The following is a 27253-nucleotide window of genomic DNA, read 5'->3' as shown; positions in this document are numbered from 1 at the left end:
AAATTTGAAGCACATTCCAACAATCCTAAACAACAACTTAAAGAGAAGGAGTACCCCAAAAAACTGATCAAGAGAGCTTACAAAAGAGCCTCCAATAACAACCGGGAGGCTCTTTTAGAACCCCCAGTGAGTAAACCTCCACTGGAGCGTTTGACCTGTGTGACTACCTTCTGTACTCTAACGAATGGGATTCAAAAAAGTGTTCGCAAACATTGGCGAATTCTGAACAGCCATACAGATAAAATACCATTACCATTGTTTTCCTTGAAAAAGAGTACAAATCTAAAAGACAGATTGGTCCACACTCGACCACGTGATCAGAGGCATACAGCAGATACTACTCTATGGGGCTTACCTCCGGTCCAGGGCCACTATCCGTGTGGCTCCTGTGCCGTTTGCCCACAAACCCAAGCGTCTAAAACTGTTGACATTGGCACTACCAAACCATGGGTACAAAAGAGTTTCACGAACTGTAACAGTGAAAACTTGGTATATCTCATTACATGTCCATGCCCTTTCCAGTATATTGGAATGACAACGAGGAAAGTTAAATTACGGATGCAGGAACATAAAAGCACATTTAGATGCAAAAAGACCATGACAAAACTTACCAAACACTTTTTTGAAAAGGGCCACAATGCAGGTGATTTTAATTGGACTGTGCTTGAAAAACCTTTTATTCCACCACGTCAATGATGTGTCTAATTTTTTGTTTCTACGAGAGCAGAGATGGATATTTAAATTGTCCAGCGATGTACGCGGTCTGAATGATGCTATACCATGGATGTCTCTCAGTAAGAAGTAAGAGCTGATTTAATTGCATCACAACTCTGACGTAAGCATCTGTCTATGTAAAAAGATGTTTCAAATATTTTTTAATAACCAAGTACGATTTTCAACACACCATTGAGAACACCATCATACCTCATAAAGTAATCACAAATGGACAGAGGGTTCCTTTGATTTTCAATCTATTGATATTTGTGTTTTATTTTCTGATAAACTAGTACTAATGCCTATGTACAATTGAGAACACATTCAGATCTCACTAAGTAATTACAAATTGACTTAGGGCCCCTTCGTAGCTCTTTCAATCTATTGACATTTTTTTTGCCATTTGATAAGTAACGTGAAGATCAATCTTGTTATAGGTACTTGCTGCGATCTGCTATGTTTTTTGCACTTACATTAGCGCACGCGGGGAATAGATGACATTGGTTTTTATGTGAAAACATGTTGATTCTTTTTCACACTCAACCCTGTTATCAATCACAGAGAGGACGCGTGCCGCCAACTGTCATTGTGCTAACACTGTCACAATAAAGACTACTTACAGATATCTCGCCGTAAAAACAAGCATTTACTACTGGGAACTACAATTACCGGCCATCATGATGCCGTTTTGTAGTTCTTACACACGTAATGTTTCAAGCGCCGGAAGTTCTGACGGCGTTCGTTTCCTGATTGTTGACAGCTGTTGTTTGTTAGCATACGGTATAAAAGTTAGCCGTCTGGTCACGTTCGGTACCTCCATCCCAGCGCGAGTCCCTGCCGGAGGTACCGACGGACAGGTATGGATTTACAGCTCTACAAATGACTGGCTCTCTGGTTGCGGCTTTTTCTCTCATGGCAGCTGCAAAGTGAAAGCCGTGCCCGTGTATACGCTGTTTAATTTGGTTCTAGAACCATGTCATATTCTTTCACTATCTTAGTTACTGTTCTATCTTGGCTTTACACAATAATAGTGCTAACAATGTTGGACTCCAGCTAAAAATTACGAGCTTTTTAGTCGCTGGTTTGTCTTTACATTTAAAGCCAGATGGGTTTAGTTATTTTGGGTGTTCTTTCGATTATGGAGATTTGTTGCATCATTCTCATGCCATACCTCGTTTTTTGATTTTAATATGCCATTTGCTGCTTCGCTGACAAGCTCCTGCCTCTAACACTTAAATAGTAAGGGACATGGCCAAGCGGCTTATTTGCCCTTTCTTAGCATTTTATCTTTTTTGAGTTAAAGAGACCGCATTTTTCTTTTTTTCTTTTTCTTTGCTTGTCTTCTTATTGGCTCACGTTTGTTTTTAGAGCCGGGCCTCTTTCTTGACTTGAGCTGGTGCCAAGTGAGGTGGGGTTTTTTCCTCAAAGTTTATTGGTAAGCATGATTATTATTATTCTTTGTAGATACTTTGAGAAGTGGGGACTAAGGATGTAAGCACAAAATATTATGTGATTATTTGTATAAATCATAATCTTAACGTACATCTTTCTGTTGCTCCTAGATGTCACAATATATCAATAATCACAGTGAGGAATTGGAAACAGCTATAAGGGTATAGTAATAACCCATTTTTCTTTGCGAAGCCTATGACTAGAAGCTTTGATTATGAGGTCCTGAAGAAAGCCAGGGATAGTCTTCCCGAAGGCTGAAACATGTCGACCAGTACATAGGAGCAGTAAACGTCTTCAACTGCTTCTTTTTTGTTTTTTTCCCTTTCATAGACTGCTTTTATATAGGAACGCGATTGATGAGACACAAGCCAGAATTATATACTTGGTGTTCGTCATTTGCTTATTCTATTTTAAAAACACTTTAAAAAACACAAAAAAAAAATCCCAGAAATTTTGCACTGCACTCTAAATACATTTTCCTCTTTTCTTTGATGTATGCTTGGTAAGAGGATACAACTCATTCATATCACCTCGATGTCATAAGAGGTTGCTTAGAAGAGTTGTTTGGTACCCCAGATGATGACACTGGGCACTTTTAGAGTGTAATGATGGGATGCTGATTATCCTTAGATCAAGTTTCTTTTTCTCTTACCTCTTTTTTGTCTTCACTTTTTGTATCTGATATTCTACATGCTTACTTCTTAAATTAACTGTTGGAGCAATTGCTAAGTGGCAACTTTCTTGAATTGCATCAAGGGTTGCGATGTAGACCTCGGATTTTTTTTTGTATTTGAATATTTGGAAAGGGGGATTAGGAATCCTTGAAGGTCTCTAAATATTTTCCCTCAGACCCTATTTGTATTTGTTTGGTGTAAAGTACTGACACACACTACACTGATATGAGAAGCACTGTACGACAAATGAAATGCATATGAGAGAGGGGCTACATAAAGATGAGGAGCACTGTTGGAGGGTGGCAGTGAGGGAATCTGAGGAGGAGGTCAATAGGGGGAGGGGCTATGGAGCGATGAGGTGCACTGGTGGAGGGTGGCAGTGAGGGAATCCAAGTAAGAGGTCATGGGGGGGAGGGGGGAGCTAGGGAGAGATGAGGGGCACTGCTGGAGGGTGGCAGCGAGAGAGTCTGAGGAGGAGGTCATGAGGGGGATGGGCTACAGAGAGATGAGGGGCACTAGTGGAGGGTGGCAGTGAGGGTATCCGAGGAGGAGGTCATGAGGGGGAGGGGCTATGGGGAGATGAGGGGCACTTGTGGCGTGTGGCAGTGAGAGGATCCGAGGAGGAGGTCAATAGGGGGGTCCATGGAGGGATGAGGGGCACTGTTGGAAGGTGGTTGTAAAGGTTATTTACGGAGAAAGAGGTTATTGGTGCGGCGCCAAAAAAGACTTTCGCATCAGCGCTGAAGCTGGCTCTGTCATGGCCTTTCTGTTTTTGTTTAATTAGCAGTCGGGTCATAAGGGCTACTGTGGAACATACTTTTAAGTGTATGCTAATTATATTTACTGCTATATTCAATGTTTCAACTTTGAAGGTGATTTTACTAATGTTTTTTACCGGGAAAAATTAAAGTGGAGCCCGATGGTGCCTGATATGGGGCTGGGGCCCAAGGTCAGCTGTGAGATAAGGTGCACTGGAGAGGAGTAGTGGATAATCAAGCCTGTAAAAGGAGTGCGTTGCCGAGTCCGGGGTCAGGCGGAGGTAGTAATGAAGAGGGATTCTCCCTGAAGGCTCACAGAAAGGGAGCCCGAGAAGTGTCACTTGCCTGATACTTCCACCTCAGAAACCTCCTCTTCCCATCAAAGGAACATTACATGGAAAAAACACTTTTTGAGAGTGATAATATTTAGAAAGAGATTTGGACAAGTGCGTTTTACTGAGCCTTGTAAGACTAAGAAGAGATAAAGGGGGGCCCTGAAGCAGGCCTGCCTAAACATATATGCGACAAATCGAGCCCGCAGTGGCCCACCCAAATGCACCCTTGGCCCACCCAAATAAAAATTCCTGGAGCCGGGCCTGCACGACACTAAGATAGCTTGGGAGCACGTGAAGTAGGAGATCGTCGGTTACTGCTTTTGTGGGTTGCCTCCTGGCAGTGGCAGACAGTGGGATCCAGTGGCGGCTCGCAAAGGGAGTGCTGCAGGGCGGTTGGCGGGGGAGGGTGAGGGTGAATGGAGTTGGACATACGACGGGCAGGAGTAAAGTAAGTAAATAAAACTATTTAACTTGCGCTCGCTGCATCGCCGAGTTGGCGATGCACCCAGCACAAGTTAATAGTTTTATTTATTTATTTACTTACTTTACTCCTGCCCGTCGTATGTCTGACTCCACTACACTCCCCCGCAGCAGTCACTCTGCGAGCCGCCACTGGTGGTGTAGTACTGTGTTTCATTTGTGATTCATTACTGTTTCTTTAAGTGACATGATTCTAGATTAGAACAAGTATAGGTCATACATGTTAGATTCGGTTTAAGGGAGTTGGCGATTGGCTTCCACCTGTGTATGTCGTTCTTGTGATTACTCCGACCACCAACATACTGTTTTATGTATATTTAAATTATTAAATCAACTTGGATTGCAAACCACGTTTTCCGGAGTTCTTGTAGAAACTAAGCTACTACAATTTGGTACCAGGAGTGGGGTCAAGACTTCAATCTCTGGAGTATTTTGTGGTTTCTATGGTGACAGTATCAGGAAAGTTTTAATCGGACCATTTTAAAGGAGACTGGTATGTTTGGAAGTTTTGAATTTTAAGAATTTGTCTGCCGTGCCCACACCTTTCAGCAGATTGGTGGTTCCTTGATCTAATCTACTACTACGCACAAGGATAGCGAGCTAGATTTTGATCTCTGGACTGCGAGAGGACCAAGCGAGGCAAGTTGGAGTAAATAACAAATTATTTTTAAGTTTGCTGAGTTATACTGACTTAATTGAGGGTCTGTTGCTGACTAGCATTGTTTGAATGCTCAACGAGCGACGCTGCGTACCTCGAGGCTGTATTCTCAGGACGACACGAGGTGGTGGTTCCGACTCCAGTGTTAAATGTTCGGTCCATGCGTTCTGTGTTCTTTTCTTTCCTCCTCGTTGCCGCACTGCATCCTGGGAGACGTCGTGACATCTTACTCTACACGCACGACGGCGGCCATCTTAAGTTGGGGAAAGACTTTGTTTATATGCTGCGCGACGTCGTGATCATCAGTTACTTCGAATCACAGCCTCAACGAAACGCCGCGGTGAAGACATCGATCAATTAAGCGTTCACAGGCATGGAAAAAGTAAAGGTACAATGTTCCTGCTAGTGTGACACACGGTGATTCACACACCTTATCTTCTTATTTTTGGCAGAGAGAATTTAGCGAAGTACTGATATACAGAACCCATTCAGAACTCATTAATTTCATAAATTCTGAAATTGCTTGACATTTAATTTTTTTGAACAACAATTTATTTTGCAAGCCAGTCAAAGGAAACTAAGCCAATCTCTTTACTTTAAACAGGAGAGACAAGGTTTTACTCCTTCATTTCATATGGCTTCAAGTCAGGGCGTCATCCAGCCAGCACCATTTTTATTAAAACCAGGTAAACCTGAACTTAAATGGGCAGAATGGCTTAGAGACTTTGAAAATTACCTGACAGCCATTGATGCAAATAAATACTCGCCAGAAAGGAAATTAGCCTTATTAGTTAATCATTTGGGCACAGCAGGCAGAAGAGTTTTTGATAACTTGCCGAGACAGCCTGCTCCCACTTCGGAAGACATAGTGGGGAATGTTTATCTTGAAGGGAAGTTACGTATGGCCAAACAGTATTCTGATACCTCGAGTGTGTTATTGGAAAGATTTAATTTTGCAATGTGTAAGCAGTCTTGTGAAGAATCGGTAGAAGACTATATAGCAACCTTAAGAGTGTTAGCTGAAAAATGTGAATTTGGTGCGGATATTGATACTTACATTAGAGATCAATTTGTATTTCATTGTTTCTCAAAGAAGATTCAAGAACGGTTACTTACCTCGCGCAATCCGAGTTTAGCCGAAACAATTGACATAGCAAAAAGCATTGAGAGGTCGATTGTTACGTCCAAAGTGTTGTCTAGTCAATCTAACCAAACATTAACCTTTCCTACACAGACGAATGTGCAATCTCCATGTTCTTCAAACGTGAGTTTGGTCTCTGATGACAGTGCTGTATGTGCTATTAACAACAGGCAAACATATTACAGGAACAGGAATTACAAAAACCAATCTGCAAGAGGTCAATTAGTTTGTTTTCGGTGTGGTTCAAGAAGCCACATAGGGAACTATCCTAGTTGTCCTGCGTTGGGGAAAAAATGCACTAAATGTCAGAAGGTTGGCCACTTTCAAGGAGCCTGTAGAAGTAACATGAATGCTAATTTAAGCAAAGTTAAAGTATCTAGCATTTCATTGGAGGGTCAAGAGGTACAAGATTGCACTTCACAATTTGCAAATGTCGTAGTCACCATTGAAGTGCCAGAGTCTTTGGGTAAACAGATCTAAGGTCCTTTAGTTGACATAATTATTGATGGGAAAAATTTTTTAGCGATGGCTGATTCGGGAGCTCCGGTTACCATTCTTGCAGATAGCACATTCTATAAGTTTTGGCAGATTGGAATGCCACTGATAGCTCCTAACATCAACCCAAAAGCCTTCGGGGAGCAAGATATAGATCTTCTAGGTTACTTTTGGGATAAAGTAGAGTGTCTTGGCAGAGCTGTTAAGACAAAGATCTACGTAGCCGTCAGAGGAAGAGACATTATAGGTTGTAAAGATCTGGCCCTCCTGTGCATAATATTACGCCCAGGACAAGATCCCCCTGTAGTACTTGGTGATATTCCCTCCAACATTGTAGCAAGTATTCAATCTGACATAAACGTAGAAAACATTATAAGTCTTTTCCCAAATGTATTCAAGAACACAGTGGGGGTAGTAAAAGGATACGAACACACCATAATGTTGAAAAAGAACGCAACACCAATAATACACAAAGTCAGACCTGTACCACTTACTGTCAGAGAAGATTTGAAAACTTTACTGAACAATTTACAAACTGAAGGCATAATATCCCCTATCAACTCCTCAGAATGGATTTCTCCATTTGTTTTACGGAAAAAAAGGAATGGGGACCTTAGGTTGTGTGTAGACTTAAGATCTTTAAACCAAAATATACTGGTAGATTGCCATCCTCTGCCCCTCATTCAAGAGATGCTAGCAAAAATAGGGAAATCAAAGTTTTTTTCCACCATCGATTTACACTCTGCCTATCACCAAATTAAACTTTCCAAAGATCGTCAAGCTCTCACTGCATTCGTGACTCCTTTTGGAGCTTATGAATATATAAGATTGCCATTTGGGCTGGCATCAGCCGCAAGCGTATTCCAAAAACTAATGGACGACCTATTTGGTGATATTCCACAGGTACAGGCGTACCAGGATGACGTAATAATCCACACTGAGAGTGAAGAGGAACACATAACAATTCTAAAAAAAGCATTATCTATTTTACAAGACAAAGGTATGACAGTCAAAGCAAACAAATGTAAATTGTTGGTAAATAATGTGGAATATTTAGATCACAATATCTCTAGTGAAGGCATCAAACCAAAGTTTTGCAATATAGAAGCAATTTGCGATGCACCATCTCCTGCAGACAAAGAAGCTTCACGCTCATTTCTTGGTTTATGCGAATACTATGCCAGATTTGTACCAGGTTATGCTCAAGTCATCCAACCACTAAGACAACTTCTTAAGAGAGGTGTAAAGTTTGAGTGGAATGACGCACTATGTGATGTTTTTGTGAAAGTGAAATCACTAGTTATCAATGCCCCAGCACTACATCCTTTCGTTTTGAATGCGAAATCTTTCCTATCAGTAGATGCTAGTCAAAAGGGACTGGGCGCAGTATTTGGACAATGGATTGATGGCAAAGAAAAGACCATAGCATTTGCCTCTCGCACTCTAACCTCAACAGAGTGCAACTACAGCACAATTGAACGGGAGGCACTTGCCATCGTCTGGTCAGTACAAAAATTCAAAACATACATTTGGGGCACTTGTTGTGATATTTTCACAGATCACAAACCGTTGATCTCTTTGTTATGTGGTAATGGTCTGGGAAAATCTTCAGCAAGGTTAGTTAGACTTCTATCTAAACTTCAAGAATATAATCTTTACATCAAGTACATTCAAAGTGGTAAAAATATCCGTGCTGACTGCCTTTCTCGTATACCTTTGCCCGATTGTAGTGAAGGTGAAGATGATTTTCACAAAGATTGTGTCGTTGGTCTCATAGATGCTGTCTCTAAATGCAATGGCAGCATATCACAAGAGGAATGGGCTTCAGCAATGGAGCATGATGAAACTCTAAAAAAGGTGGGAACTTTCAATAAAAGTAAATGGCCAGCTATTAAAGGTTTAAGTAATGATATCAAGGCTTTTGCTCAAATTAGTAAACAGATATCATTTGAAAATGGAGTGTGTGTGAGAAATGGTTTGTTCGTTCCACCCATATCTCCAAGGGAAAAGTTGATAAATATTGCACATGATGGTCATTTAGGAATATCTGCAACACTTAAGGCTCTTAAAAGCATTTACTGGTGGCCAGGCATGGACAAGCAAGTGACATCATTCATAGATAATTGTCCCACTTGTGTTGTTTCAGACAAACATTGGAAGGCTCACACTAAACCTTTGATTACTGTTCCTTTCCCAGATTTCCCATGGGACAAGATTGCCTTAGATTTTTCAGGGCCTTTTAATTTACTACCTGTAGAGAAAAGATATTGCATAGTTGCAATCGATTACCATTCCAAATGGTTATATTATTCATTTGTTCAAGCACCAAATTCGAATAATGTGGTCTCATTTCTTCAGAACATTTTCAAAATCGAAGGCACTCCAAACTACGTTGTCACGGACAATGGTCAACATTTCACTTCTCAATGTTTCACTAGTTTTCTGGAGAGTGCTGAGATAAAACACTGTTGTGTTGCTTTATACAGCCCTTCCTCAAATGGTCTAGTTGAGAGGGTAAATCGTTTCAATAAAGAAGGTGTTCAGAGTGCTGTTGCAACAAATGTCGATGTAGGAGTCTTTCTACAAACGAAGGTATGGGCCTATCTGACAACACCTCATTCCACAACCGGAATCACACCATTTAAAGCACTTAGAGGCAGGGAAGCTAAATCTAAACTCATGCCGCATTGGTTTAATGAATTGAAAGCAGGCTCAGATTTACTCGAAAAGAGGAACAACATGACAGATCAACAGGAGGTTAAAACAAGACTCTGTCATAAGCAGTCTGTACAAAACAAGTATTATGATGGTGAGTCTCCTCATCATGTGCCACCTCTCAATATTGACGATTGGGTTATCATAAAAAAAAACTTTCAAAGTTTGTAAAGGTCAGTCTAAGTTTACATTACCAGTCAAGATCGTCAAAGTTACAAAATCCTCTGTATTTTTAGGAAACAGAGGTTGGTGGAATAAAAATAATGTTGTGAAGGTTTCTCACAAACAAGTTGAGATTTTCAATAAGATGTATGCAAACAGATGTGATGAAGAGGATAATGGTTTTCTCTTTGGTCCTGATTTGGCTAACAATCTTAATGCAGATGTCATTGTCAACCCTGCTTTAGATTCAACAGTAAGTTCTCCAAGTCGATCTTCCATTGCCTTGGATGTGGTACCTATGCGGGATCATCGCATTTGTAAGATTCCGATTAAATTTAATGATTATGTATTATATTGATTATTATCACAATTTCTTTTGTTTGCTATATGGGGGGAGGGTATGTAGTACTGTGTTTCATTTGTGATTCATTACTGTTTCTTTAGGTGACATGATTCTAGATTAGAACGAGTATAGGTCATACATGTTAGATTCGGTTTAAGGGAGTTGGCGATTGGCTTCCACCTGTGTATGTCGTTCTTGTGATTACTCCGACTCCCAGCATACTGTTTTATGTATATTTAAATTATTAAATCAACTTGGATTGCAAACCACGTTTTCCGGAGTTCTTGTGGAAACTAAGCTACTACAGGTGGATCTATCTTGGGGTGTGAAGCGTCGCCTTTCGCTTAGGAAAGCTACAGTTAGTAGGAAGCAGTTGTTCAACCTTTATGGGCTCGGAGTCATGAACATTACTGGCAAGTAACTGGGCCATTTATCACAATGTTGGTATCCAATTTTTCTGGAATCGATTGTCAGAGCTCTCAAACTGCCCTGTTGAGATTAAGGTAATATGTGACAATTCGTGTTGTGTTCTAATACGTGTATGCTTTCCTACTAGAAATATAAAGCTACAAGTCCTGGAAAGAAACGTCACAACTCCAAAACGTCAAAACGGTTTACTTCACTACATGGCCATCCGCTAGCTGCAGTGTCACTTATTTCTACAACATTAATTTCGAGATTTTCTGCATACAAATCCAGTTGTTTCTATCACAACCCTTCGTCCTCTTTCTGCTTCAATGTCGCGTCATCATTTGTAAACATTCTGTCCTCTTTCTGTATCCATGTCCCTCCCTACAACAACGAACAAACGCCCTTGGCGGACCCCTTCCTCTCGCACACTCACGCTTGTACTCCGCCATCAGCCTCTTGAGCGCGGTACCGGCCATGGTCGCAGCCAGTAGAGAGGGAGGAACTGCCGCGCTTGCGAGTACACTCGTCCCTTCCAGTCGCTAAAAATAATGTGCACTTCCGGTGAAGTACCCGATTTCACCTTCGTCACTTCCAGGTCATTGGTGGAACCTGGATGGACATTAAAAGACTACGGGTGTAGAGTCAATCATGTAATCGCGAAAGCTCTGTTTAAATCGAATGATAGAACAGTAATGAGTGGAGTGAGTATCTGGCCGCTGCTTACGCGGACATTTCGTAAATTTACCCGAAGTCCTTTTGTGGAGCTTTGAAATAATATCTCGACGCTTAACCTTAATTTTACAACTTCTAGGTCGTATAACAGACAATCCCATTGATGAAGATATTGCGAGAGTCGTTTGTGAATGAGTGGGACTGATAATAGGTGAGAGCAGTGCTTTAAATTGGAAAACAATTAGTGCAGGTGGGGCCCTTAAGATATGCCCACCTTTCATGAGTACCAGTACTCCTCACAGTAGAGAATTGCAGTACTTATAGTGATAAAAATAAGAATTGCTGGTACTCAGTACCTGTGAGTGCTGGCTCTTTTCCCTATTACCAGGCCCTTCTTGTCTCTTTCTGTGTTTTTACGTCCACATGTCCTCTCCACTTGCCTCTTTCATCTGTACCCAACCTCTAACCTTCTCTTGCTAGTTCTGCCCCTCTTACTCCCACTTCTTGCTTACTCTCTCCACAAGTCTTACATTTTCTCACAGTTTTTTCCCTACTTACCACCTGTTCTCCCCTCCATGCTGTACTCATCCCCAAAGTGTGCCACCTGGCCACTATTTTGTTCTGCTAGGTTAAATTATTTGTGTGTGTATAAATATTAAAGGTATAAAGTTTGTATTGCAGAATTGTGATAAAAAGATCAATAAAGTTAAAAAAAGTTATCAAGAAATGTATCAGAGTTTTGACTTTACACAAATGTGTGTTGAAACACCATTCCTTAGCCCATTTATGATTTCCGAACTCAACAAACATCTGGCATTTTATCTGATTGTGGCAATCCTAACTTCACATGTCACCTCACTGCTTTACATTCCTCCCTCCCCCTTTCTTCTATGTTCATCTCATCTTTCCCCCAACCAATTACATCACCAGTTGTCTTGGGAGCTTATCCCAGAGTGCTGCAGGTTCCCTGTTATTCATTGCCCTAAGGGCAGGGCTAACTTCACACCCATTACCCAGGTCAGTAGCAGTTATTATGTGAATGCAGCAATTAGTGTTGGAGGGGCACACAAAGGGAAGCAGCTCATGTGCTGAGCAAAAACATAGGGAAGAATGGCTTTAACGAAGGTGGGGGACTGTCTTGAGCTGCCATAGCCTAAATGAGACTGGACTACTGACTGGAGGCCCCAGCTCTTTTCACGCACCTGACGGAGGGGTGGATGGGGGGCTAAAGTTACCCAAATGGTCACTGCACACCTGATCGACAGTGCAGGGCCTGTCTAGAGACCATGTCCTGTTAATCAGGGCGTGACACGAGCCCTCTCAAACCCCTACATTTTGGGGACATTCAAATACACACTGCTGGAGTCTTCAGAAAAACCAAAGGGGAAGATGGACGGACTGTTGAACAATGCATGCACTCACCCCCAGTCAACTGATCTGGATTTAATCCATCATCATTCTTTAGCTCACTCCGCCACCTTAGTTCAGACATCGCCATATGCAAATCAGTCTGACCCTGTATGTCATGGGAACAGTCCAGCCCGAACTGCCAAGCCATGTCTTCCCTGGACCGGAAACAAGCATCCTGGGACCGGTTTCTGGTCTTCAGCAGCAACTCTGCAAAAAGCTAATTCACGGCTCGGATAATTACAAGCTCCTTGGAAGCAGAGCAGCCTCTGCCCTGTACTGAAGGAGAAACCTAAACTGAGCTTGCCATCAATCAGGGAACCGGTACTTTCCCTGGCTACAAAGAAGTGCCGGTATTGATGGCGAAAAAATTCAGGTCGGTTTTGAAGGTTGCCATTCAGGTAGTTGTGCATTGATTTGGAGTTAATGAATTACAGATTCTGGTAGCGCTGCCCAAGAAGGATTGTGCCGTTAGTCGTTCCTTTTAAATTGACGGGCGCTCAAGCAGAATTACTTTGGCGTTTCGAGATGGTCTAGAGCCACCTGATAGCTTGAGTTGTACATCAGGTAACAGGCAGTGAATGTGTGCAGAGCTTTATGGATGATGCCGTGCTGCAGCAACAAATGAGCAAGGGACCCACTTCTGGGCATACTCATCCCACTTAGGACGAAAAGTGCTCCGGCAGTGAATGATGGATGGAATGCTGAATGATTCAAACATTCAGCCCCAGTCAAGTCATCTGGGTTAAATCCATTGTTCTTTTGTTAACTACACCACCCCAGTTTGGACCCAGCCATATGCAAATCAGGCTTGAACCTGCTCCTCAAAGCAGTCCAGCCTGAACTGCCAAGCTGGATCCTCCCTGGACTGGAAACAATCATCCTGGGACCATTTTTGGGGTAACACCCATAATCAGCCAGGCTAGCTTGAATCCATTGAGCAAGGGAACCACGTCTGGGTATACCCATCCCGCTTAGGGCGAAAAGTTCTGCAACAACAATTGATGTACGGAATGCTGAATGAATCAAACATTTACCCCCAGTCAAGAGATCTGGGTTATATCTATTGTTCTTTTGCTCACTACACCACCCCAGTTTTGTACCCAGCCATATGCAAATCAGTCTTGACTATGCTACTCATGGGAACAGTCCAGCCCAAACTGTCAACTGGGACCTCCCTGGACCAGAAACAAGCATCCGGGGTCTGGTTTCAGGGTAACACCCCTCATCAGCCAGGCTAGCTTGAATCCAGTGGCAAAGTAAGCAAGGGAGCCACATCTGGGCATACCCATCCCGCTTAGGGTGAAAAGTTCTGCAGCAACAAATGATGGACGGAATGCTGAATTAATCAAACATTCACCTCCAGTCGAGATCTGGGTTAAATCCATTGTTTCTTTTGCTCACTGCACCACCCAATTTGGACCCAGCCAAATGCAAATCAGTCTTGACCCTGCTCCTCATGGGAACAGTCCAGCCCGAACTGCAAAGGTGGGTCCTCCCTGGACCGGAAACAAGCATCCTGGGACCGGTTTGGGGGTAACACCCCTCATCAGCCAGTACGGGTTAAATCCTCAGACACAGTGAGCAAGGGACCCACGTCTGGGCATACCGAGCCCAATTAGGTCAAAAAGTGCTGCAGCAACAAAATTGTTATTTTTGCAATTGTCACCCCTAGTGGGATGGGTGGGCACCATGCTCTCCACTGGAGTCAAGCTAGTCTGGCTGATGAGGGGTGAAACTTTGAAATCGGTCCCAGGATGCTTGTTTCAGGTCCAGGGAGGACTTGCCCTGGCAGTTCGCGCTGGACTGTTCCCATGGGGCTATGTCTAACAAATGAATACCTTTGGGAAGCATAAATTGCATGCCAGATTTACTCTGTTCACTCAGACAACAGGAGCTAATCACAATAGCCAACAAATCAAATATGCAAATGCTTATTCATTAATTTAATATAAAAAATAATAAGTTTATGAATGAAGAAATCACATTGAGCACTATTAAAAACAATACGACGCCAATGCATTCAGGGTTATTGCACAATAAAATACACAATAAAGTACACATCAATTATAGGACTCAACATTAATAATCCATCCTAAATCAAATTTAGGAATATGATCCTATAATGAGATATATTTCGATTCCATAACAAAATAAAAATATTTCTTTAAAAACGACCAAGGAGCGATGCGTTTCGGTGGTGTTAACAGGTCCAACCACCTTCTTCAGGCTTTACAAAAACACAATTAAAAATTCCCAGCATTTTTGAATCTGTGTGTTTAAACATTCTGTCCATCAAATGTTCTTTTTTCAATTGTCACCCGAGTGGGACAAGTATGCCCAGACGTGGGTCCCGTGCTCTCCATGCCACTGGAGTTAAGCTAGCCTGGCTGACAAGGGGTGGAACCCTAAAACCAGTCCCAGGATGCTTGTTCCTGGTCCAGGGAGGACCAAGCCTGGCAGTTGGGGCTTGACTGTTCCCATGGGTAGCAGGGTCAAGACTGATTTGCATATGGCTGGGTTTAACCTGGAAATGCACGAGGAGCAAAAGAACAATGGATTTAGGCCCAGATCTCTATTATGTGGTGAATGTTTGACATTGTTTAACGTTCAGTCCATCAATTGTTTTTTTTGCATTTTGGATGATGCAGGCAGTCTTGGAAATAGTCCGGACTTCAGCTGGAAACCATCGTAGTGTGATCCTTATAGGTGTAATATGGTGATTTCTTTTGGCTCCGCACACGAATCGTGCTGTTAAGCGTAAAATCGATTTCAGGGGGAGTGAAATGGGTTTTGGGGAGACCAATCTAGAGTGAGGTACATTAGTCTATCCTGAAGAGCACCAGTGTATGAGCAAGAGATCTTGCTCTGGAATGGAACTTCCGAATCCCCACAGAAGACATAGTTGATAGCGCATGTGTTAGGCGCTGAGCAGATTTAAGAATGTAGGTCGAACCTTTTGTCTAGGATTACTCCTAGAGATTTGGCACTATCAACAATGGTGGGTTTATTGTTAAAGATTTTATTTGTGCCCATCCAGGATTTTAATTGAAGTTTTGATTACGAAGGGGTTTTAAGGATATCATTTTGTGAGGAGACTTTTAGATCCAGCTGTGTGTCATCTGCGTATTGATAAAAGATACCTGCCTTCTTAAGAAGAACTCCAAGGGACCCTATGTATAGATTGAATAGAGTCGTGGCAAGGATGGATTCCCGGAGGACCTCTTGACCAACCGCAATCGGGAAGAGAGATGGTCATCAATTTTTACTATCTGCAACATGCCCATGAAGAATGAAGCGAACCATTTAGGTAACACGCCATTAATACCCATTCAATTTTTGAGTGGATCTAGGAGCGTTTGGTGGTTGATCTTGTTGAAGGCTGATGATAGGTTGAGAAGAATCTTGAGGCAGGGGTTATCTGAGTCTAGAATTCAAAGAGCATCATCGGCCACCTGTAGTATAGCGATCTCTGTGCTGAAGCCCTGATTGAAACCAGATTGGAATTCATCTAGGAGGTCGTTGTTTTTGATGTGTTGGGAGAATTGCTCCGCTACACGTTTTTCAGTGATTTTTGAGAGGAAGGGCAGGTTGGCGATAGGGTGATAGTTGTTGCGGTCATTAGTATCTACAGAGGATTATTTTAGGAGAGGGATGACTGGTCCAGCTTGAGGAAACATTCCTTGGCTAAGGGAGAGATTCACCAGTTTTGTCCAGTGGGGAAACACGCTAGTATAAAGTCTTCAGCAATGTTGCCTGGGATTGGGTCCACAAAGTGGTTACAGGGGTTTGTTTTTCTGATGATATTGAGCAAGCCTTCCTCTGTAATGGTATTAAATAGTTGCCAACTCTCGCTTGATTTGCACGCCATGAAAGTGGTGGGGTTGACCTCCTGATGTGGTAGCACTTGAACTTTGGAGTCAAAGTTCTGTCTAAACTGCTTTTATTTTGATGCTGCATCTGATTTTGATGGGTCTTCAAATTTGATATATGTGGGGGTGGAGGGGTTGTTGGCGGTTTTGACCAGATGGAAGAGTTGGATTTCTCACAAAAAGTGTTTTTTGTATAGGGACCTAGCACTTCTGGGGCGAGTGAGGTTCGGTCTTTTCTAAGATTCTTAAGACTTTCCTTTCCTTGTAGAAGGCCTTGCTGAACCATGGTGCTGATGTTTTTGATCGCTTCCTTTTGCATTGGAGTGGGGATACAACATCAACCACCTCAGAGAGGCACATTTGTGGTGGGGCAGATAGAGGGCAGTATCCTCTAAGTTGCTCTGCTAAGAGAATTAATGTCTATGTTTCTGGTGTTTCGAACCCAGGACTTAGTTCTTTTCGGTCGACCCATTATCAGGGTTTGATATAATTACAGGTTAAAGGGAATAAGGGAGTGATCAGACCAGTCTACAGAGATTGGGATCATTCACTGAGAGTATGTCTTCTTTGGAGATTATTTGGTTTAGTATGGAGCCATTAGTGTGTGTTGGCTTAAGGTTATGTTGGATAAAATCATTGTTGAGGAGTGGAGGGGGAGTAGTTCACTGAAGAGTCTTCTGTGGTGCCCTAGTGAAGACTAATATCACTCAGATAGATCACTGTGTTAATTCGGGTAGTTTGATCAGTTATGAGGTCTGTGCATTCCTCGACAAAGGTCATGTTACCAACTGTTGGTTGGTAAGCTGCATTTATTCTGAAGGGGGAATTATGTTGAGCATGTAGGTTCAGGGTGAAGCATTGAAATGTGGACAAGGGGCCATTTGATATCTTCTTGCAGTGCAGTGAATATCTGTAAATGGCTGCAATACCACACCCAACTCTGCCTACTCAGTCCTTTCTGATGATGGAAAAGTTTGGAGGAAGTAGAAAATCAAAAGTGTTGTGGGATGTGTAATTGAACCAGATCTCTGTAAGGATTAAGAGGTCAAGTTTGTATTGCGATGCCTCAAAAATGAGGTCCCCATGGCGAAATTACAGAGGTATATAAAGTGACCCAATGCCTCAGATGCTTGGACCTATCTGTTTTAAGGTGTGTGATGGCAAGCCCGTCTACGCCCGTCCGCGGCCGACCGGGGCTAGGGGACAGAATCCCTGCCCCTCCGTCTTCTCCAAGGTCCCCAAGGTTAGTTTACACCTCGCCACAACTTCTTGCACTACGGCCGATCTGCCATGCCGATTGCGTTCTCTTAGCTGTTGATAACGCTTTTGCCCACACCTGTTCGGGGGCTCATTGTTCCTTCTCCTTGACCCACCCTTTGGAGTATGACTGCAGAACAACCACGACATTCGAAAATACTGCTCCTAAGTTCCGCTTCTTAAGTTTAAACTGTCGCTCCCTTCCTAAGCATAAAAGTTTAATTTTTGACCTCCTTTTGGAGGATTCGCCAGACGCCTTCTTTTTAACTGAGACCTGGCTTCACCACAGTTCTGGGCCTGACATAGCTACTGCTCTTCCTTCCAATTGCGCCATCGCCAGATTGGACAGGACCACTGGGATAGGCGGGGGGATTGCTGTTATCTATAAACATCTTTTCCAGTGCAAATTAGAATCTGTCAACCTTCCTAACTGTGAAGCCGCATTATTTAAACTTATACTTACTCCTAAACTTTCCTTCTCAGGGCTTTTGATTTATCGCCCTCCAGGTCCCTCCTCCTTGTGGTCGGCTACTTTGCCTGGTCTGGTATCTTCCCTGCTTATGACATCCACTAACTTTTCCTTACTTGGCGATCTGAATCTCCATTTGGAAGACGCCACAAATGTCACATGTTCCAATCTCATTGCCGATCTTTTAGCTATGAATGTGACCCTCTGTAATTCCGGCCCTACTCATAAGGCCGGCCATTTCTTAGATCCTATTTTTTCCAATGTCGCTTCTATTGTATGTGAGCCAGCGATACCTATTCTTTGATCGGATCACTTCTTATTGAAATTCCAAATTCTGGCTCCTGTCAGTTTGCCCACTGCCTTCCCCCAGTCTATGTTTTTTAATAGGGACTGGAAAAAAATCGATATCAACACTCTGAATAATCTGCTAAGTGAAAATACCCCTTCCATTACTCCGCAGGTACCTGTTTCTGCAAAAAATATTCACAGTTGGCTGTCCCATTCTGTTGATGTATGCCTTCCTCCTATAAAGAAAAAATTGACCTATCACCACCCTCCTGCTTCATGGTTTACAGATAGTCTTAAAATTGAAAAATCTAAATGCAAAGCATTAGAAAGGAAATGGCGTCGAAACTATGCCCCGGATTTGAAAATAGCATACAAAAATTCTCTGAAAACCTACCATGATCTATGCAAATCTACGCGAGCTGCATACACTTGCAACACTATCAATACTGCTACTAATCGTCCAAAGACACTTTCTAGCTTAGTAAAAAACCTCGCTGGCGCTCAGACCATAGCGAAGTCCCTGCCTCTTGACAAGCAATTATGTGAGGATCTTGCTATTTGTTTTCAGACAAAATAGAGCTTATCCATTCAGAAATAGCTAACTCCTCCCTGACTTGCTTGATGTCACCTTCAATTCTGGCTAACACTTTTCAGGAACATTCAAATGTCCCCTCCCAATTGGCCTTTTGGCCTCTTTTGGAACTGGAGTCTTTTGTTTCTATTCTTGGTACAATAAAATCGGTTCTCCAAATGACCCTTTACCTATTTCCATTATTAAACAACTTCATCCCATCCATCTTCAGGTTATTATGGAAGTTCTCAATTCTTCCTTGCAATCATCTACTGTTCCGCCGGTCTGGAAGCATTCCATGGTTGGCCCTCTGTTAAAAAAGCCTGCTGCTGATCCCAAAGTCCTGTCTAATTTTCGACCTATGTCTCTCTTACCTATCTTTTCTAAGTTTTTGGAAAGACATATCCATACTCACCTCGCCAAGTTTGTGGATACCAATAAAATACTCCACTCTTCACAGTCTGGTTTTCGTGCTGGTTTCTCGACTGAGACCACACTCCTAAGCGTCACAGAATGACTGCGCTATCTATTGGATTCTGGTGATACAGTCGCGCTCATACTATTAGATCTGAGCGCGGCTTTCGATACCATCTCTCACCCCATCCTGATTAACACTCTGAAATCTTTTGGCATTTGCGGTTCTGCTTTGGACTGGCTATCCTCCTTCCTTACTGACCGCACTTTTCAAGTCTTTTCTGCGTCGGACAGTTCCAACGTCTTTCCTTCACCTTTTGGAGTTCCTCAGGGCTCCTTGCTGTTAACGCAGGACTGTCTCTTTTTACATACGCTGACGACTCTCAAATCATTTTCTCGCTTCCTAAATCAGACTCTTCTTCTTCCTTCTCTGCTCTCCATTTGGGCCTACGCCAAATCGCTGTCTGGATGAACAACAACTATCGAAAGCTAAATGCAAATAAAACTGAGGTCCTCATTCTAGGCAAGCAGAAGGATCTTTGGGGCTCATGTCACTGGCCGAACGAGTTGGGTACTCTTCCTCGTCCTGTCGACCATGTCCGTAACCTGGGATCTCTATATTGATGACTCCTTGAAAATGCATCATCAAGCAATCAAAGTTGCAGGCACCTGCTTTACCATCTTGAAATGGTTGCGCAAAATTATCTGGATGCTGCCCAAAGACACCCAAAAAACCGTAGTCCATGCTCTTATTACTTCACGGCTGGACTACGGTAACGTTCTGTTTTTGGGTGCAAATAAGGCGGTGTCCCGTAGGCTGCAACTTGTACAAAACTCTGCTGCCCGACTCCTGTGTGGGGTTCCTAGATGTTCTTCTATCTCCCATCATCTCCGTGACTGCATTGGCTTCGAATCAAAAAGCGGATCGAGTTCAAAGCTCTGACCTTTATGTTTAAAATCAAATGGGGCTTAGCACCGGACTATTTACAGACTCTTGTCTGTCCTTATGTTCCAACTCGTCATCTTCGCTCTGCCTCACTTGAAAAATTTCACGTTCCTAGGTTCAGACTCTCTAGAATGGGAGGTAGATCCTTTTCTGTCTTGGGGGTCTCTCTTTGGAACTCAATTCCTCTTGCCATACGTAGGGAACCTTTGTATCCCCACTTTCGTCGTTCACTGAAGACTTGGCTTTTTAATCAATAATTACTTCCCTTTTCAGTTTTCGTGTCTAGGCGCCGGTAAACCCTTATTGGGTAGCTGTTGCGCCATATAAATTAAATAAATAATAATAATAAATAATGGTGAGCCCACAGGGTGTGGCCCAGTGTTGAGAGGGGAAGGGTGCATCCCACATTATGACCCCCTTTCAAGAAAATTGTTATTATGTAAACCATTATGATGTATATATACTGCCAGAGTGTCCTTGATGTATGCATACGGATATATATAATTATGCAATGTTGATTGAGCTTGTTAAATAAACAGATTTTTTTTTAAAGTTTGTATTGAGAGATGTGTCGGATATTTCCAGTTTGTGCTTCATAGCAGATCTACAGTTGTGAAGCATGGTGAGTAAAGATGAGTTAATTGATTTGGTGTGAAAGGTTTCACGGGTTTTTGTTGTTATGGGGATATTGTTTCTGATAGCAGGTGTCTGCTTTGAGCGTGACTTGCGTTTAAATCATGTGGAGGAGATGGTTGGGATTCTGTGCTGGTTGAAGTTGTCTAGGACTGTCTAGGACTGAGAAGGTAGTAGGAGGAGAGGAAGTAGAGGAGGTTGGCTGGGTGCTGTAGCTTGCAAGTTGGCTGGGTGCTGTAGCTTGCAAGTTGGTCATCAATGTCAGCTTGGGAGAGAGTGGGTGTGAGTCTCATGGGGCAAGTTAGACAACTACTGATAGATATTGAGCACCAAGAGTAGTGTGTCTTCAGCTGCGGGGGGGGGGGGGTAGTCCAAGAGAGAGGGTCGTCTGGAGTTTAACTGTAATATAGTCTCATTGGTCTGAGAAAGTTTCATGCTCTGGAGATCTAATTTGTGCTCTAGATGGTGGTTTTAGGAGTCAGGGTATGCGGAGAGGAGTTTGAAGGGTGGGGGGAGAGAGTGTAGTGTGAAGTGTTGGTATGTGGGAGGAGAATATGTTGTGTGGGAGACTGAGGCGGAGAGGTAAGGTGTAATGAAGCAGAGCACAATGAGTCCATGTGTGTCAGGTGGTCTCAGTGGGATTGTGAAATGTGGTCCGAGTGGTGGTAATTGAGTGAGGTGGAGCTGGTTGCCAGTTGCTGTGTGATGATGTTAGGGGAAGGAGTGTAATGAATGGTAGAGGGAGATGTGTAGCCTGAGTGAGTAAAGAGATTGTGTGCATAGACAGGGCAAGCTAGATTTAGGTGAGGTAATTGTTCAGGTGAGCGGGTGACAGTAAGGAATTTCAGGGGTGTGGTTGTAAATGTGTGGATTCATATTGGGAGGAGAGTTCTAATGAAATAAAACATGGATGGATTGGGGTGTTTTGAGTAGAAATCCTCAAGTGAGGTGGTGTGTAATGTGACACATGAGAGAGTTTATGGCCAGTGTTGGTGCAGGGTGTGATGATGTTGATGGGAAGAGATGACTTATCCACAATGGATCAGTGATGATGGTGGGAGTGTGTAATGTAGGAGGTGAGTGGGGTGTTACTGGAGGGTTATCATTGTGGAGGATGTTGATTGGGGGGACTAGCCCACAGTGGGTCAGTGATAAGTATCAGGGTGTGTAATATGTTGGGGTGAGTGGGGTGTTACTGGAGGGCTGTTATTGTGAAGGGGAGTGTTTGTCGGTGTATGCAAGGTTAGTGGGAGTGTAGATTGACAAGTGTGTAGTGTGGTAGGATGGGCAGGTCAGAGCGTGATCTGGCGGGATTGGGTAATGCCAGTGGAGTCTAGTTGAGGGGTTGCTAGTTGGGACGAGTTGAGGGGAAGTAAATGGTTGCAGAAAGAGGATGGAGTATGGGCTGCAGGTCATTTTGCGATAGTGTAGTGGATGTTGGGAGGTATGGTTGGGAGAGTAAGAGTATCCTGTTAGGGGTGGGTAACAAGGCCACTGATTGCAGATTTGTGGGGGAGTGTTGAAGTGAGGCTTGAGCTGGGCATGTGTGGTGTGATTAAGTTTTAAGGGGGGGATAAATGGTGTGTTGGAGGAGGCTTTGCAGTAAGGCATTGAGGAGTGCTTGGAAAATGTGGCCAAATAGTGTAAGGTGCAAATCTGTTGACTGAATCAGTATCGCTCCATTATTTTATATGGAGATAGTGATGGCTCTATTGAATAATGGTGGGGGAGTCTGTTTTAAGCTTCTCATATCTGCCACTATGATATTGATATTGATATATCAGCAAAGAGAGTATCTGGAAAATCTTCCAGGGTATTGTGTTTACATTTCTTTGCTGAGGCTTTGGAGAGATTAGGATGATATATAAACTTGAAAGAGTTGATTCCAGCTTTCTCCATATTAGTAGACATTGTGAGTAAATTCAGGAGTTTTTGCCGCTCCGGGGATTTGAGATCGGGGAATTCCGCTATATTTTTACAACAAATAAAACTAGGTTTATCAGTGTGATGCTGTGAGGGCGCAGTGGTAACCAAGGACTGGGCTGGTATTCATTTTATCCCCATAGTTTATGCTCTAATTACCCACTGTGTATGTGAGCAATGTTTGATGTGGTAGAATAAAGGAGCTAACTGCCTCCTGTATGGAGGTTTTAGTTGCCATCTCTATCATTGAGTCTTTTGGGTCAAGTGTGGGAGTGGTCCCTGGCAGTAGTCGAGAGGGAGGCTTTTCAATAACCAATTCAAGATGGAGGACTTCCATTCACTGGTATTTGAAGCTAAGTGTACAAATAGGATTTGAAGAAAAGGTAGTATATTTATTTCACTAAACTTGCTGGAGTGACCATCTTTGCAGTTAGTATGTACTCTTAGTTCTGGTTCATGGAGAGAAGTCGTATTTCTCTTCCAGTGGACAGTCCTCATTTGATTCCCTGGTGATTCCAAAAGGGGGCAATCCTTATCATCAGCTCGTGCTAGAGCCTCTTGTCCAGACAGAGTCTTTGTTTCCTCCCAAACTCCCATTTACCCTTCGAGGGTAAATAGCAAGGAAGGAAGCATCTGTATATTTCAGAGGAAGTCTTAATTAGAATAGGTTGATAAAATTTCCCTGGTTAAGCAGAGCGATCTCTCAGTATGAAGGCAGCAGAGATACATTTGAGCTACAGACTCTATTGCTGCTCTTTCTCTTTTAGTCTGCTTCTTCCCCTATGCCTCGGGCTATGGCTGGAATGATTTTTGGTTGGAAAACTGCTTTAGGCTATGGCTTCGGCACCCCAGATAGTAAGCGGATCAAAAAGTATGTGTGAGGCAGTCTCAAATAAGAGAGGCAAGTAAAAGAATGAGCACAACACTGTCATGTCACTTCATGAGCGAGCTGTTCCAAAGAGAACCCGGCAACGGGAAATAGAGGGAGGCCAGTATTACATGGGAACAGAGTGCCCTAGTCCAAGATGGCTACCTCCCTATAAGTGTGTAAGCCTCATGGTCAATGAAGGGGATGTGGCTCATTCAAGATGGCCAACAGATAGAAGTCCTTTTCCATGTTTCCTGTCCTCCAGTCCAGGTTTCCAGATGATCAGCTGGTGGAATTAGGCTGGCAGGACTGGGTTGACTCTCAAGACCCCCCCCCTGTTGTCTAGCTGTGTTCTGTTTCCTGAAGTCTAGTTGTTCCATGCCTTCGGGGGCGCGGGCTGGTTTGTGTTTTGGTGGGGGGAGAGTAGAAGCCTCAGAAGTGGGTCTGTTCAGGATTCTATGGTGTCCGCACAGGTTTCAGTGTAATATTGTCTTGGAGCATAGCATGAATCCCAGAGTCATGGAGCACTTCCTGGCTGGACATGATCAGGGGATTCTCAGGCAGTTCTCCGCGCTAATGCTTTCTGTTGACTGTGATGTTCTCAGAACACTCGAGTCCTGAATTGGTACGGTAGTCTTCACCAAGCAAGGGGTTTACACTTGTGATCCCAGGTCCAGAGGAGCTCCTTAAAGGGCTCCAGTCTCATAATTACAGAAATGTGCTTTCATAACTACTGAAATATATTTTGAAATGTCTGTGTCGTTCACTTAGTAGATATTTAAATGTTGTGTTGGAAAAAAGTCAGACATCTTACAGCCTTTCATTTCAGATGCTTTGCACAGCTCGATTGTCAGACAGTTCACTTTACAAAATCCTCAAACTTTTATGCCAGAGAAAGAAAAGTAAATGTAAAAAGACAAACTGACTTTTGACCTCTGTCTCTAAATGCAGAGCAAATGTGACAGATAAAAACGCGATTTAAAGGCATCTTTATTGCTTATTCACTTTGTGAGTGAACAGACCAACTGTTATTTGTCAGCTCGCCATTACGGGCCAGTAGGCCCTAAAAATAGCTCTCCCAGATGAAATCTGACTCGCCATAGCAAGTGGGTGAGTAGATTTCTCGAGGCCTGGTTAAGGTAATGAATGTCAGCGATTTAGTGACATTTATATTTCACAATAATTACTTCATCTTGCATTCCTTCACATCCGGGTTTTTATAACAGGCAACAGTTGAGAGCTCTGGAGTTAAGGCTAGTGGGGCAGAAAGCTATTCAGAATATTTGGCCATTCAATTAGCCTCTCTGTAGAGCCCACAGAGCAATGGTCACATATCCCAGTTGCAATTGTGATTTTGTGCAAGTTTCTGTGAAGGAGGTACAGATGATCAAAATATTCATAAGGTAAAAGTAAAAGAAAATGCAGTTCTTATACGTCAGTGTGTATGTTGTGTGTGTGGAGTGTAGTGAAGTGAATGAGATGTGAGGAAATGCATTTAGGAGAGATTGAAAAAAGGGTGTGAAGAGGAAAGATATGGGGTGTAAGATCTGCAGATGGAGGCGATGTTGAGAGAAGATGGACATACATGAAGACCGCTACTCCTTCCACAGGCCTCAGTAATGTTTAATTCATACTCTCAAAATTAAAGAATTAAGACATTTTCAATATTAAGTATTTACAATAAAATCATGGTTGGTACTCATTTATCTTAAACACAGCTAAAACAATTGACAAAGCCAATAGTCCTGGTTGGTTTTAGGTGTATTTCAGTTCTCTTATATATCTGTATACAATAACAGAAAGCTCTGGGAGGCACCAAAATACCAGTTGGATTGCACACTATGGATATCACAGAAATTAGTTTGCAAGTTTAGACTATGGCCATAATTACACACACAAAAAGAACAAATGATGGACGGAATGCTACACAATATCCAACACTCACCCCAGATCTCTGTACTGGGGGTGAATGTTTGACATTAGTCAGGATTCCGTCCATTAATTGTTACGGACCCCACGACTACCTGACAGGTATCGTATGGGTCTCTTCACGACCGACAGCCAGGCCCGGTTGGACGGGCAGGGCCTGTGAACTGCTGTCCACGTTCCTGGTGCTAAATCCTTGGTCGGTGTCTGCATGTGAAGCACAACTACAACCCCTAGAGAAGTTCCTTATGCTTTCAGCGAGGAGAGGAAACAACTTGCGAACTCGAGCCAGGTGCCCGGCTCAGCTTGATGTTCTCTTGGACCCTCTGGCGGAACTTTCAGGTAGCATCTGTTAGCCTGCAACCACTGTGCTAATCTCATGCACAAAGAATTAAAGCTAAAGCAGTGACATTCCATATAAATCTATTGGCTGAATTGCAGAATGTGAAACAGGACAACCTGGTAACAATTCTAACTTACACGCTTGACCAAATTGTGTGTGTGCACATATTATTTTCCACAGAGTTGCCTTCTTCATTATCTTATATGAGAGCAGCTTCAAATGCATGAGTTCAGGATGTGTGCTGAACAAAACCTCTTGTGTCTAATTTAATAGATTATAATATTGCTTCACGTATAAAAAGGCTCAAGGGCACAAATGCCTCGCATAAAGTGCTTCAATGCCTTGTCGGGTAGTAAGTGCTATAAAAATGCAATTACAATACAGTATAATGTACACGTGACAAATGATATACCTCTCACTTCAGTAGTGCCATTGTCGTCATGGAAAGGATGCATGAAAGGGTCTAAATTCATGTTTAAAAACTATCACCTTTAATAAATGCCGTGATAATAATCTGATGTACGACTTGAAACACTCCCTATGTTAAAGAAGAACAGTTTTTTGAATTTAGTAGAGACCATATTATATTGTTTTGCATGATATTTTTTACATGGTTTATATGGCAAATATTTCCAAGGCTTGGCTTGTGCACGGGCTCTTAGAGCCAATTCAGGCCCTTCCATGGGCTCTGCTCTCATTATTAACTTCTTGGCTTGCTCACATTTACTTTCAGCTGCCCAGGAATCGCAAGTTTACTCCCTCATAAGGCAGGCCATATCCTTGAGGTTTTTTTTAGTTTTTTTGTTTGCTGACTCTGTCCTGAGCGCTGTAACACATGTAACTTAGTTTTTCGTGGAATCCAACATAATAGTTCTCTTTCCGTGTAGTAAAGTTTACAATATTAACAGGCGGTTCAGTCTGGCTCAAGTATTTCATACACCTGTAGTAAAGTGAACTGCATGCTTCTGGTGATTTTCTGAACTCCATAGAAATGTTGAACCGGTTCAACTATATAGAATTGTTGAACCTAGCAAGGATTGATTGCAACTGCTATGAATGGATTGCACAAACTGATTTCAATGGTTCAGTACCATTCTGTGAGGTGGGGATATTGAGCAGTAGCCCATCTTAGAAAAGTGCCAATTCTTTGAGGCATATATATGATTCATGTTCAGTTTGGCACACCATACTGAAGTCTTGAGCTAGAACATAACCAGTGTTTGTTCCTTGTGGGTTACTGTTGCAGTAAGTAATTGCAGTGAAACAGTCAGTTGAGGTGTTAGCCACATAAGATAAGTTACTAAGGCCCATATGTATGAAGGCATT

The 27253-nt window shown here is 42.7% G+C and overlaps 1 protein-coding gene and 1 long non-coding RNA gene across 2 annotated transcripts in view; one reads left to right on the top strand and one right to left on the bottom strand.

Annotated features, from left to right (window-relative positions):
• UBE2G2 (ubiquitin conjugating enzyme E2 G2) overlaps positions 1-10921 on the bottom strand; it is a 369248-nt gene extending 358327 nt beyond the window's left edge. Inside the window, exon 1 of the mRNA XM_085648640.1 lies at positions 10772-10921. Coding sequence (XP_085504766.1) covers positions 10772-10814 — 43 coding nt within the window. The 5' untranslated portion in view covers positions 10815-10921. The remainder of the gene's footprint in view (positions 1-10771) is intronic.
• Positions 10917-27253, top strand: part of LOC146857910 (uncharacterized) — a 65646-nt gene continuing 49309 nt past the window's right edge. Inside the window, exons 1-2 of the long non-coding RNA XR_014979967.1 lie at positions 10917-11039; positions 11150-11221. This is a non-coding gene — a long non-coding RNA (uncharacterized LOC146857910). The remainder of the gene's footprint in view (positions 11040-11149; positions 11222-27253) is intronic.

This window comes from Triturus cristatus, chromosome 3_2, assembly GCF_964204655.1.
Source record: "Triturus cristatus chromosome 3_2, aTriCri1.1, whole genome shotgun sequence".
Taxonomy (NCBI): Eukaryota; Metazoa; Chordata; class Amphibia; order Caudata; family Salamandridae; genus Triturus; species Triturus cristatus.
The sequence above is the reverse complement of the archived record's forward strand: the minus strand, read 5'-3'. Positions and strand labels throughout refer to the sequence as shown.